This window comes from Ischnura elegans, chromosome 8 (assembly GCF_921293095.1).
Source record: "Ischnura elegans chromosome 8, ioIscEleg1.1, whole genome shotgun sequence".
NCBI classification, from domain to species: domain Eukaryota; kingdom Metazoa; phylum Arthropoda; class Insecta; order Odonata; family Coenagrionidae; genus Ischnura; species Ischnura elegans.
The window spans coordinates 111654810-111669993 of NC_060253.1; the positions used below are offsets into that span (position 1 = coordinate 111654810).

Below are 15184 nucleotides of genomic sequence, written 5' to 3' on the forward strand. Positions count from 1 at the left end.
ATTACAGCACGTAAATTCTGATTATCCTTTTGGGCTAACAATGATGGGGGGAGACACGGCACGAATAATCGGAAAACACGGATCACCCAAAATTTCACTTTAACATCTTGCAATGTTCATTATTTACGTAAACAACAATATATTATAATTTATGCAGTTATTCTGCTACTTTAGAGTGCTTCCCGGACTCATTGAGAGTTTTCCTTGCCAGTTCGCAATATTTTTAGCGGCATATAACGTGGTTGTAATCGTATTATTAAAGCCAAATGTAAGGCCTGGTTTCAAAAACCACACATCCGTGGCTTTGTGATCACGGATACGGAAAAGTGGTTTGTGTGAATGCTTCAAACCAATGCTTGATGTCGGAAACTACACTGTCAGGCACCACGCCACGCAGTTGCCTTTTGCACCAGTTACCCAAGTTGCAACAGGTGCGGGACGTGTATCCGTGAGCACGGAGCGGGGTCGCGCGCTGCGAGGTGTTTTACGAAGGGGATTCTAATGGAAATAAGAAGCCCGGTTTATCCTAACATTAATGCAGTGATTCTGGTGATTTTGTGTCGGATTTTAGTTTTTGATAAAGATCGCATAAAGTATTGAGTGAGAGTGAAAATTATGCACGGGTAACCCTCAACACGGATATACTGACGCAGCCGGATAATCGGGAGTCTACTGTATGTACATTGTTTGAATTAAAAGTTATTCTTTTGAAACAGTATCTGATTAAATCAAATATTCATTAGGTAAATTTTATGCTAATGCTACTTTTTAGTTATGTCAGGAAAAAATTATCACATAATAACCTTAAAATTCTATTTTTATGTAAATGCGATAAAATTAGGGATGGACGGATTCAGGATTTTTTTCGGATCTGGATTGGGATCGGATCCTTGAATTTCGGTGCCGGGTCTTTCGGATCGGATATTTTCGAATCCAAATGCATTTTCAAATTCCTGATGCTGAGATTCCCCCGATGATTGTTCAATCTCTTGGGATGAGTCACACTCTGTGCCAGTTGTATTTTGCTATTTTTATTTTCCACGGCTGAATTTCTTCTACGTAACCTCTGCGAGAGCTTTCAAACGAAACTGTTCATGAGTAGGACAAGAATCGCATGCGACGGCACATTCTAAGATAGAATCGGAACTCTTTCCACCCTTATTGCGGGTTGCATGCACTGAAGCTATTATTCAAAATTTCGGATTCAGATCCGATGGCTTCCACGACTTTGGATCCGATGTATCCGATGAAGGGCAATATCCGCGAATATTTGGATCCGAGGTATCCGATCCGACCATCCCTACATAAAATTATTGTAAACTTCATGCTCTAGAATAATTTTAACTTAAAAAGTCATTAACAATTAATAACATTCTTTATTTCAAAATTGGTTTCGGGCACTCATACTCTTCTATCTGAAAAAAGAAGGCTACGTTGAGTCAGTTATGAAATTTTTACGGTCACAATCCACTCAACCGTGGTAATGATGGGATTTCGCTGTGTGCATTTTTGAATACATAGTACATAGTTGCATTTTACAGGTAGTGTGTTACTTTGAATGAGCACATTCTGGTCATAACCACCCATAGGTTTTTGGTGATCCCCTCTCTCGTGTTCAACAAACGCACCGATATATGTATGTTATAGTACCATGTTGCCACGGAGGCATTTGTGCCATTGGGGACAGAGTGATCGCGTGCATTCTCATTGGAGACTGTGTTCTGAAACTTGCGATGGCAATCCACTCAACATTTGGATTCATTTGTCTGGGTCTATTCATTGCATTCTTGTACAACTATCCTGCTGTATTGTATTCCTAGGTATTGTTTTATTTTCCCCTTTATTTTTTGGACAATCTTTGTGCCCAAATTCAAACAGAACCAACATTCATCAAAATTTAGCAAATAAATTTACCTAAAGTTATTTTGAAACAGTTATTGTAAAATTTTTCAATGCATAAAAATAAAAGTTAAATTTTATAAACATAGCCTTTAAATTAATTAAATAACTACATTTTTAGTAATTAATTTTATTCATTAAATTTTCAAACTGTTAATCCCAACTATAATATTTAAAGGTAATAAATTGAGTGATGTTGTTTTTAGAAAAGCAATTATTAATGCTTTTTATGTTTAGTGAGTTGCTTGGCAAATCATGAATTCCATCAGAAATTTTCTCCGATCAGGTGAGCAAAGATGCCAAGGAACTAGCTCTTGGCGTTGTGGGATCTGAAATTGTGGGGCTTGTCCCGTTGTCCGCTCTCCTCTCTGCGGCTGATTTCTACGCCAAGAAGGAGGGTTTATTTGTGCTGGAGGAAGAGCAAAGAGTTCGACTGGCAATCGACCGCCTTGGGCTGTCGTCTCTTCATCCATTTGACCCAAAGTAAGTTCCCTAACTCATCGTCTGCTTCATGTCAAGCTTCAGGATGTGGTAATCACGCTGAAAATTTGCTAATTCAGAACTCCTCTTCTTTGCAAAATCAATTATTTTACGAAAAATCCACAGAGAAAAAATCATTCGCCTTGACCGGGAAGAATGACGCTTCGGTAGCTTAACTGGCTAAAGCACTCGGCCGGAAATCGAGGGATCCGAGTTCGAATCCCGGTCAAGGCGAATGATTTTTTCTCTGTGGATTTTTCACACAATTGTGCATTGCGGGTGACTCCCGTAAAGTTATCACCGTGGCTAGTCCCGGTATACTTAAATTCATCAATTATTTTACTAAACATACCACCTACCTACATTGAAATGATTGGAGGGTTAGGATTGGGAATGGGAAGGAAGGACTCTGTCTAATTGAAATACATTTGACAGCACTGCATGGTAGGCTGGGCGTTAGGATGACTTCGTATCAGAATCAAATTTGCCTTGTGTAGCAAAGGTGCCTAATCATATCTGTATCTTGGATCCCAAATTTTTTTCAAAATTGGAATGTTATTGTGCACTGCCACCCATGACCTAAAGTTAAAATTTTGTAATAAAGCAGGTGAAATTGGGAGGCAAACATCAAAGGAGAAGTCATGGTAGTTAAGGCCATTTTGGTTATTAAATGTTTATGTGTTTATCTTTTAGCATTACATTTATGAATTTAAATGTTTATCTGAAGAATTTTTTGGTTTTGTTATACATCAGAATGATTTACAAATTTTGAGTGTAGGCTGGCTGCGTGTGGCGTCACTTCACATTTTGTCTTATGTAAGAGGAATTTGCATTGTATAAACTACTTTTAGATGCATAATCCTTTTGTAAATATTTCAATGATCTCAAAATTCCATGCCCCAAAATAATGTTTCAAGGGTTAAAATTTTTACTGCAGTGTCTGAAAAGTGATTAGTGGTAGTTTTAGCATTTATTTTGAGACATGCAGTGTGGGTTTTCATTGGGACAGATAGTGCAATTGCAGTGACAGTGATGATGATAATGGCTGCCCTGTGTCCCCTGAAGAGAAGAGCTTATAAGTGCCTTTCCTGAAAGTGACAAAATTCTCTGGTTATGGGATCATGAGAAGGACTTCCTTTTGATTCGAGAGAATAAATTTATACTCTCAAATCAAAAGGAAGTCCTTCTCATGATCTATATACCTTTCTTTACCACTTTAGGATTTTTCATCTAACTTCCCACTCAATACCAGTCAGATCACATCACTTGCCATTTCTTTTGGAAGTGTAAGATATATTCTGTTAATGGATTTGCCAGGTGTAACATGACATTGTGTTGGTTGCGTCCTCAGGAGCAACCATCTGTAAATAACTGCCATGACTTTTGCTATGGTAAAATCAGGATTTTATTAACCAAATGCACTTACAGTTGTTAACTGTTCTCCAACAAAATGGTTGTTTGTCTTCTTCTGCTCAGGGCTCAGGCACCTTTATCCCATCTCAAAACAAAGACTAAAAAGCAGATATCAATTACCAAGCTTTCACTATTCCTACATGAAAGGTGTCTGCTTAAAAGTTTTTTTTTATGCTGTAGAAAAACTGCAAGAAGCTTTGACTGGAGTGCTTGATTTTATATGCGTACAGGGGCGGATCCAGGATTTCTTTCTGGAGGGGACACGAGCAAGGCCGTATCCAGGATTTTTTTCTGGGGGGGGGGGGGCACAAGGATACCTCGTAATACAAAATGAACGCGATGATAACGGAACAGTGATAAAAATCTTGCATATTTTTAAGGGTCAGGGGGGGGAACGTGCCCCACCCCCCCTAGATCCACCTATGTATACATATATATACCTACTCAAGAAAAGTTCACAAACTTGGTTCTGAATTCGTCTTATGAAATGTTTGGTAGCTGGAAAAAGTAGTATGTGGACTTCATTTATCACTGAGTAAAAGTTTACATTTCAAAATACATATTTCGTTGGGGGGTTGGGAGAGGAGAGGGTGATTGTTGATTTTCAGCGGGAAGCACTAGTGATTATAAACATAAAGTAGTGTACGTATGATATCAGTTATTTGGGAGGTGCTGCTTACATAAAGTGCTTTCCCTTTGATCATGAAAATGCATTAATTTGGTGACCAATTTATATTAATTTTTGCTAACATTGGCAACAAAGTGAATTGAATGATCTTACAGCAGGGGATCTGATTAGGTGAAGGTAAATTACTTGTGAAATTAATGAAATTAAGTGCAAAATCTAATTTTTAAATGTACTTGTGGTAATGTCATTTGCAGATTTGGAAAAGTTACCAAAAAAGAATATAAATGGCTGAAGTAAAATTGAAATAAATTAATTTTTACGGAAAGTTTTTTTTTTTTTCAGTTACCATAAAAAATAACCATTGAGTAACTCAGAAATTTGGGAAGCCAATCCACTGAAACTTGCTTTCGTTTGGATGCATTTGTCTGGGCCAATTCATTGCATTCTTGCACAACTATCCTGCTATATTGGATTCTTAGACGCCATTATATTTTCTCCATTGTCTCTGGGACGAGATTAATGCCCAAATTCGCACCAATTGACATTCACCAAAATTAAAAAAAAAATTAACCGAAGTTAGTTATGAATCAGTTAACGCAAAATTTTGACAAATGAAAGCAAAAAAATTACTCTAATAAAAAGTAAGGATTAAATCGAATGGTTAAATACATTTTTAACAATTAATTTTAATTGTCAATGTTTTCAATGGTTAATCCCAACCATGTTCATTTGATATCTGTTCTTGGCAATTAGTTTTTAAATTTACATTTATATTCAGGGAGCGAATAATTGAGTACCGACTGCCTGGAGGAGGCAAAGGGGAAACGCCACTGCTCAATTTGACAGCGGAAGGTTTCGTAAGAGCTGTTGCTGCAAGAACTCCAGCTCCAGGGGGAGGTTCAGTGTCGGCGCTAGTTGGTGCTTTGGTGAGTTTACTCCCAATCACTTGGATGGACACCCTTCTCTTTGGTGTCCCCATAGCTCTTGACATCAACATTTACCCTGTAAGCCACATCAATGGGAGCACAAGGCATAAAGATGGATTAAAAAAACCAAACTGTCCAAGCAAACTATATGTACTGAAATGAACCAGTTTGAAAATGAACAGTCCTCTAAAAACTCCTTATTCATTGTTGATGTCTGCACTGCCCTCGTGTGGCTTATTTGGAACAGAAGGTATGCTCACCAACGCATATTTTGAACTGCTGCTCAATCATTAACTTACTCCAGCAAGTGCGTTGTGGTTACAACAGTTCGCGGTTACAACGCAGACCATCCTAGGCCGCTGAAGCCTTGTCTTAGACCAGCGAGCCCTTCCCCTTCACTCTCTTCCATAGGTATGGTATGGTATTTGGAGGAGGCGACCGACTGCTGAGGTCATTTGCACCATGAGGGAAGGGTGTGGAAGGAAGGGTGGAGAGAAACCTGGTGTCGGCATTAGCCTGCTCCTGACGAAAGGCGCCAAGGGGACCACGCCTCATCCGACGGATGGAGTGTTGCACTTGAAATGTCCTCCACACAACACTCAAGCAGGGATCGAGCAATCTCTGAAAAGTCTCTACCACTGCTGGGATTTGAACCCGGGCCCGCCGGGTGGAAAGCCAACACTCTAGCCACCACACCAACCCCATCTCCCCTTTCATAGGTACCCCTCCAGTTCACACTAATGGCTAATGCCCAAAAGAATGTGAACTATTCAACTGCCAAATAGTTTGCATGGGTGTTTGTATTCATTTGGCTATTTGTTTCGTCTAGGGCTTGCTTCCTCTGGGCGTTTGTATCTTTTGGCATTCATTTTCACTTGGGTTCTGTTCATTTTCATATGGCCGTTCATGCTCACTTTGCTGTTTGTGTTAAACTTGCTATTTGCTTTTACAGTCATTTGGGATTTCACTGGTAAAAATTTGGATCCAGTTTGCCACAAAATACTTGTCAAGTTTGTTTCTTCATTATTGAACTGTAAGTTTAAAATGGAGGGGAAGAACTTACAAATGGGCTGGAGAAAGTTGATGGAAGCATGTACATACTCATCATGTCAAGCCTCCCTCTCAATTATTACCAAACAGGTGTAGCCAAATATATAAAAAAATCATTTTTAAATTTTGCTACAGTTTTAATTTTATGAGCGATCAGCCCTTGAAGAAAGAATAGCCCTCGTATGTTATGTGCCATGAAGCAATGAATAAACACTTTCATTGCAAAGTTTGTCTTTTAGAATCGTAAAAACGATATAGTGGAACATGTAACAATCATGAATTTGAATTGCATATTTTATTAAGAATTATTGGAATATTGAACATTCTAATTGCCTGTTCTGAAAGCAGAAAAATGTTTATAGTAATTGTAGCAATAGTATTTCAAGAATCTAAAAGAACATGATTTAAGAGGAAGAAGTTTCTTTCTGGTGGATGGTTTTACCTGATGCACAAGCATTCTATGATCTTAATAATGTGACTGCAACCTTGATGACCTATTCAGTCAATCCGTACGAATTTGCCTCTCAACTGTGATCAATTTCAAACCTGGGGAGTGAACGGTGGTGAAATTCACTCTAATTGCCATTGGAAATAATTTCCCTGGGACAGGGGTTGCCAGAAGCATAACTAGGAATATGCTTTGGGGGACATAGGGGTAATCCTCCCTTCAGGCCATGGGGGCTCCGGGATAATTAAAAAAAAATGACATGCCTTGGAATACATTTCACATCATTTTGGCACTTATAATTCAACTTGAAGCAGATGCAGTAATTATGCATCAAAACTAGACAATGGTTTTAAATAATTTTCTTATTTCAATGAGGCTTTGATCAACCCCTCATCCCCCCCCCCCCCATAGTTTCGCTGCTGGGTGTTGTAATTTTTTAATCTGCCGCCATGATATGTTATGTGTTATGTCCATTTCAATGCTCTTTTGTTTCAGTGCTTTTCGATTTTCTTATACACACTTCCGTGTTGTTCTTCCTGAGTGTTCATTGAAAGATAAAACTCAAGGTTGTTGGACCATGTAACTCAAGATTCTCTTTTAATGGCATTTTGCGGAAACATCGCAACACCAGGAATCAAACCACAAATCTTTGGCTTTGTTCCACCGTGTAGACCACTAAGCTATCCAGGTTCCTTGATTGGAAAGCCAAAGGTTGTCCTTGATTTGGTTCCCAGTCGAGGAGAATTTTTTCCCACGGAAAATATTGTAAATGCCTGTTAATTCTTTACAGGGGGCAGCGTTGGCTACAATGGTTGGTCAGATGACCTTTGGCAAAAAGCAGTGGGAATCGGTAGATTCTGAAATGAGGAGACTCATTCCTGCCTTCTACAAAACCATGAATGAAATTCTACCAAAAGTTGATGCAGACACCACAGCATTCAATGATTACATGGTATGTCAACTGAAGTTTTATCTTAAACCTTCTTACCTTCAAAATTTATTTTTCTCATATTGATAATTATTTTCTACAATGCATACAAGGTGGCTTTCACTCCAATTCAAAATGAATTGAATCCATCAGTGATTGTTGGTTCACCATCATCATTAGTCAACAATCGATTGGTTTAACGCAGCTCTCGATTCCTCCCTCCTATCCGCTAGCCTTTTCATAGTGACATATTTCTTCTCTTTTACATCCTTAACAATCTGTTCTATGTAGTAACTCATTCAGGGCCATCCCTAGCTGTTCTTCTCTTCCAACTGTCCTTCTACGATTTTTTCATGTGGTCATCATGTTTCACAAAGTGGCCAACTAATTTAAGTCTTTACCTTAAAGTTTTTAGAAACCTTCTCTTTTCTCTCTCTCTTCTTAGCACTTCCTCATAACTTGCACACCCCTGCTGGACTTGAGAATACCATGAATGAGTGGGAGTGAGATGGTAGGAATTGAGGGATAAGTGTTTCTACCAAAATGGTAATTGATGTGGCCATTGGATCAGCAGAAAAACGAGGGCCTCTCAGGATCTGAAGGCTGGTGCCACAGGTTCATGAAATGGCACGGCTTATAAATGCACGCAAAAACAACTATTGCTCAGAAAATGCAAGCAGATTATGAAGAATCAATATTAGCATTTCATATATTTGCTATAATTGCATGAAAAAAACTTGTTTTGAATTTTGCCAAAATGAAATACATATGGATGAAATTCCATTAGCATTTGATGTATCATCCAACAAGGCCATGAGTGTCAAAGGATCCAAATCAGTGTTCATAAAAAACACCGGTCATGAAAAGAACCCACTTTACAGTAGTTGTAGCTGAAGATTTTGTAGTTGAACTGATGGCACAAAACTACCACTGATTTTCAAAAGAAAAACTCAACCGAAAGAAAAATCTGTGACAGGTGTACATATTTGTTCATGTCCATACCAAAGACTGGATGGAGGAAGGTAAAATGAAACTGTGGTCACAAAATATGCGTTTGGGGGAAGCAACCAGGTGGACAGCTCTTAACAAAACCCCCTCCTTTGCTTTGGGACCAGTTTAGAGCCCATAGAATTGAAAGCATTACGAATAACATGGGAGAATTAAAAACCCAGATAGCTGTCATACCTGGTGGATTGATGAGCCAATTGCAGCCTTTTGATGTGCCGGTGAATAATCTATTTGAGCAAAATGTGAGAACGATGGGACAATTGGATGGGAGACCCTTATCAAGACCTATCAATCACAGGTGGAATGAAGCGGCTCACTGTGTATTTCACAAGCAAGCGTGGGAGTGGGTAAAGAAATTTTGGTAAGACGTAAGAACTGAAATAATTGTCAATACAGAAGTGTGGTATCAGTAATACTCTTGATGGGACTAAAGATGACGCAGCATTTGAAGCAGGGGATACTTTTGATGTTGGAAACTGTGGTGATGACGACTTTTTAATCTTAAATGACTTTGATAATGATTATGACTGAAGGTTTTGTGGCTTTGAAAACAAATGAAGTCTTATTTTGTAATTGAGAATATTTTCGCCCAATTCTGTGCATTATTTTGTACCAATTTTTGTCAATTGTACTGTCTACTTTTTCTTTGGAACAAATTAATATTTCTTTTTTGCAATTACATCAATGAATATGCCACCTATTTGGTTTTTCTGAAGCTTAAGAACTAAAGGAACTAACTTAAGTTGCGAGGCCCTATTGGAAATTTCTTATAAGTCTTACAGAAATTCTTATAAGAATTCTGTAAGACTTAAAGGATTCTATAAGTCTTACAGAATTCTTATAGGATTCTATAAGTCTTACAGATTTCTTATAGGATTCTATAAGTCTTATAGAAATTCTTATAGGATTCTATAAGTGTTACAAAAATTCTTATAAGAAATCTGCATTTCTTATAGAATTCTACAATAATGCTGCGCGGGTCGCATACCTTTTAGGTTTTTATCCAGCAGGCGTGTCACCATAACTTATGTTGGCAATTGATAATTATTTAAGGAATTCTACATAAGATAATTTTTGGAAATTATGTATAACTCTTTTTTAAGTAATGTTCTGCTAATTTCCTGGTTTTTTCAGCATGGTATTTGACATAAATGGTTCCAAGAAGCGGAGGCTTCTTTAATGCGACTTGTTAGTATATATATCGCTGAGGGCACATGAAAAATTTTAGACTTAAAAGATCTGTCTGTTTCGAGTCTACAGATTACTTGACCGATGGAAGTTCGATATGGGCCATGAATAACCACGATGTATACTACGATTGCATACGTTGCAGGATACTGTTCACATGGTTCCCTAGCAACCTAACAACCAAAACTTGTTTGGTTGTTAGGTTGCTAGGGATTGCTTTTATATGTTAATCATTCACTATGTCTTTGTGATAGCAGTTTAATAAAATAAGTCGTGTGCTTCTAACCAAAATAAGGCATTGACCTCATTTGGTAAGTATTAAAAAACTGGCATTCCTAAAATTATGTTACCTTAAACAGATAGTTTCATTGAATTTTAAACTTTTCATCATTAATTTAGATAGACATGTATATTTTTCAGATTGTGGCATATCTAACATAAGAGGAAGTTTTAATGAAAACAGTGTTTTAATGGACAAAGTGAGTGATTTAGTCGTCTCTGAAGAGAATGAGAATGAATTTGTATGAGTATGCCAACATCTGCACAGTTATTATTTTATGGAAAATACATCAACTATTATTCTCAATCAGTGTTTCTGTGATTCCTATTAATTTCCCTAAATCTTGCAATTATTGTTAGCCATATTCTACATATCCTTTTCTCCAAAATGGCATCAAATTCCATTTTGCTTTGCTTATTTCTTTCATTATCTATCCAAATCTGCATGTAGAGGTCTCATTCTCTCTGGTATCTTAAATAAACATTGCTCATATGCATTTGATTTATCAAATTTTACTCTTCCTTCCCATATAATTTCTTGAAGTACCTATCCCGAGAGGAACTTGAATTTTATTTCATTTGCTTCTTCAATTTTCCAGGTTAAATCATATTCCATATTGCAATTCCTGTATCTTTCATTGCGTAATGATTGCCAAAGTTGTATTCAATTATCAGTATATCATTCTAGGTTATTGTTGGTTTCATTGATTTTAGTTTCTTTTAGCATGTGGGGACATTAACCCTATACAGAACCCATGCCCTGAAAGACCTCTATGGTATCTCGCCTTGTCTGGCCAGCCAGGTGAACTTTACAGGGCTTCAATGTCCTTTTTGATGTACACTGATGATAGACATCTACATTTGGTTCATGGGAAATCATTAGGTTTGCTGTATAAGATATAGGCGTCTACATTTGGATTGAATTAGGTATAATGCTAACTTTGTACTCTCAGTAGGGATGTAAATCTTATGTAGCTTTTTATAGAAGTTTGCGCAAGTGTTTTAAGCATGTTGATATAATATTTATAATAAATATTTCCATCAGAAAATTTGTTATAAATAACATTTTGTAACTGATAGTTAGAAGAAATTTTCTTATAAGAAAAATTCTTATAAGAAATTTTCTTATAAGAAATATGTCCAATTTCTGATAAGAAATTTTCTTATAGAAAAATTCTTGCAAGAAATTTTCTTATAAGAAATATGCCCAATTTCTGATAAGAAATTTTCTTATAGAAAAATTCTTATAAGAAATTTTCTTATAAGAAATATGTCCAATTTCTGATAAGAAATTTTCTTATAAGAAATTTCCAATAGGGGGGTGCCGCATCGTTGTGCAAACATTTTTCCTTGTGCATGCCATACTGAACTGAGGGTGCATCTTACATACCAGTGCTTCTTATATGCTGTCAAATACAGTAAATCATTCCCTTGTCCTTCTTCCAGTCCAGCTCCCTATTGGAAAATTCTTATAAGAAAATTTCCTATCAGAAATTGGGCATTTTTCTTATAAAAAATTTTCTTATAATAATTTTTCTATAAGAAAATTTCTTATCAGAAATTGGACTTTTTCTTATAAGAATTTTTCTTGTAAGAATTTTTCTTATAAGAAAATTTCTTATAAAGCAAAGCTTATATAATATTAACAAGTCTCATAAAAAGAAGCCTCCACTTCTTGGAACCATTTATGTAAAATACCATTCTGAAAACGCCAATAAATTAGCAGAACATTACTTAACAAAGAGTTGTACATTATTTCCAAATAATCTTATGTGAATTTCTTAAATAATTATAAATGCCAACATAAGTTATGGTGACTTAAATGCCTGCCGGATAAAAACCTGAAAGTTATGCGACCTGCGCAACATTCTTATAGCATTCTATAAGAAATGCAAAGTTCTTATAGAAATTTCTGTTAGAATAATAAAATCCTATAAGAATTTCTGTAAGACTTATAGAATCCCATCAGAATTCTGTAAGAGTTATAGAAATCTATAAGTCTTACAGAATTCTTATAAGAATTTCTGTAAGACTTGTAAGAAATTTCCAATAGGGCTGTCCTATGGCAATGATCTTAATCAGGCCGTCATGTCTCATAATGTGGCCGACTAAGATGTCCCGTCTTCTCCTTTAGGTTTGTGGGAGAATTCTCTTTTCTCCCACTCTTATTAGCACTTCATCACTATTAATTACTCAATCGATCCATTATACCTTTATCATACTTCAGTTGCACTTCATTATGAATGCTTCCACTTTTGACTACCTACTGAGCAGCATCCAAACCTGGACCAGGAATTGAACCAGGGACATTTGGTGTTATATGTCACTGCACAGACCATTGGGCTATCCAAGTTTCTGATTTCCCATCATAATTATAGCTGAAAGCCAAATGTTCATGGTTTGAATCGAGGTTGAAGGGAACTGTTTCTTGTGGCACGTGATGCAACAAAAATTCACACAACAACTTAACAACAGTTGTAACAAATGTTGTTCAGGGAATGGAGTGTAACTAGGATTATCCTTTGAACCAATGATAGGTGGGCTAACATTGGTGTATGGTGACACAGTGAGTGGTGGTCATTTTTCAGCCAGTGGCTCAATCTTGAAAAATAGGTTAATTGGAATAAAGTATTATATTTATCACCTTATTTGAGGCAGTGAGCCATCCAAGTTGCAGACCATTATCATCATAATGGTGTACAAAACAAGTACATATGTACATATTTTGTATGTAGCCTCATGCATGGGTGCATATATACATTAACACATTCAATGCGGACCACGTCACTTGATGTGGTGCCGTCCAAGCCGAGATACGGAGCACGTCAATTGACGCACTCTGCTGGTCAGGGCCTTTCTCCTCCTCTGTATGTACGTGACTAATATCCACTTCCGAGTCTTCAGATTGTGTGCATGGCCTTCATCAGCAAGCATCCCTCTTTCGGCCCGTGTGTGCCATTTGTAAAAAGTAGTATTTGAACGGAAATTATGGCGCGAAAACCTCTCTCTATTTTTCTTTCTCATTTTATCGGCGATTCTGACGACTTTCATGAAAATCGGGGCCGCATTGAATGTGTTAAGGGTATAATGTGCCTAAAACAAAAATGTCCGGTAGCTACAGCTGTCAGAATAACAGCAGTCAATGGCCAAGCGAAAATGTTGTTTTGTGTCAAATTTCACCCATAGCACATTATCATCATCATAATTCCCTTTATTATTATGTGCCATTTACACAGTTATTCTTTGGCTCCTGGGTCATCATTGGAAGTTGGTACAAGTGTTATTAAGATGGTGCAAGGTTATTAAATTAACTGCTCTTGTGTATCTGAATAATATTTCAGGAAGCCATGAAATTGCCTAAAAGTACGCCGGAGGAGGTATTGCTGAGAAATTCAGCCGTGCAGTCAGCACTTCACCAGGCTATTTCAGTGCCCCTGAACCTTGCAGAAACAATCAATTCAGTGTGGGAACCGGCCCTTGAGTTGGCGAACATATCCAATCCACAAACAGCATCAGATTTACAGGTACATAGTGGTTTTATCCAGTGGCGCCGACTCCATGGGGCCTGAGGGGGCCCGAGCCCCCTCAAAGATTCGTTTGGGGGGCGGAGCCCCCTCAATATTTCAAGAAAATAATTAAGTTATATTATGCTTTGTGAAATCACAAAAATATATTGGTAATTTTTATTTCCCATGTTTGACGATAGTTACCTTTTAAAATAAATTCAACAATGTGTTAAAACAAATAATTATAAGGTAAAGCAGGTTGACTGAATCAGGTGGTGTATCATGATAGTGTTTCGGTGCTGCGACACACTTTGAATTTAACCTCTTCCCTGGGCAAGACCTAGGATATGGGCCCCCCCAATATTTTTTATAAGTCGGCGCCCCTGGTTTTATCATTCTCAATGGATGATGGATTTAATTGCTGTAAGTAATGCAGAGTATGTAACTTTAATTTGCCCTGGAGAAGTTTGTGTTTTTAATGGGATAGGTAAAATATCTTGCATACTACAATATGCACCATGGACAAATATGCTTAAAGAAATTCATACATGCTGCAAATTTGCATCTATTCACATGTAGGTGGTACATGCATATTCGGTTGCAAAAAGTTTAGTCTGGATTGCACTTTGCAAGACTGTTGTCCACTAAAGACCAATGATTGGTCAGAGGATGGAAATGAAATGAAAATCCTTTCTGAAATCCAAAGCATTTTAAAAAGGATTTTCATGTATGGTCACAAAGCCAATTGGGTGTCGATTTAACAGCTGTGTTTATGCTGATTTCAGGTTGCGGCTCGTTGCTTGGAGACAGGAGTTTGGGGAGCGTATTACAATGTGAAGATCAATTTGGATCAATTGACTGACGACGTGATAAGAGAAACATTGGCCAGGCAAGCACAAAATGTCGTTGTCATTGCCAAAACTGGTTGTAAATCTGTACTTGAAGCTTTGGAAGCCAGAGGGAATAAAGGATAATTCTCTTTCTTTTTTCTATCTCACAAAATGCTTTTGTGGTTGCTCAATAAGGTGTGGAATAAACAGTCCCACCGAGCAACAACAAGTGTTGATATAACCTGAGTGCAGGAAGCACATCAACACAGAAATAATGTTGTGATTATGTAGATATGTGTACAATAATGAAAACTAACCTGCCTGCGAATGGAACCAGATTTATTTGCCAGCACTAACAACATTCATTCAATCACATTGACTCCACTCAGATGCCACAAGTTCCTATTCACTCTGATTCAAGATAGCAGCATGTGCCCATTTTTGGAGAACAAGACACTTATTTCATGCCTCGTGTAATGATGATGGCCAAACAAACAAACTTCTACTAGCAAAACAATTGTCAACTCATACAGAATGCTGCTGATGTCTTGAGTAATCCCTTATTATTACTTGCCTTAAAGTTGGATTAACTTAGTGCCAC

At 37.3% G+C, this 15184-nt stretch overlaps 1 protein-coding gene across 2 annotated transcripts in view; it reads left to right on the top strand.

Annotated features, from left to right (window-relative positions):
- LOC124163658 (formimidoyltransferase-cyclodeaminase-like) overlaps positions 1–14736 on the top strand; it is a 35513-nt gene extending 20777 nt beyond the window's left edge. For both annotated transcript variants that reach the window (XM_046540714.1, XM_046540712.1), the window contains exons 6-10: positions 2186–2382; positions 5199–5346; positions 7635–7796; positions 13589–13771; positions 14539–14736. In XM_046540714.1, coding sequence (XP_046396670.1) covers positions 2186–2382; positions 5199–5346; positions 7635–7796; positions 13589–13771; positions 14539–14727 — 879 coding nt within the window. In that variant the 3' untranslated portion in view covers positions 14728–14736. The remainder of the gene's footprint in view (positions 1–2185; positions 2383–5198; positions 5347–7634; positions 7797–13588; positions 13772–14538) is intronic.
- The last annotated feature ends 448 nt before the right edge of the window (positions 14737–15184 follow it).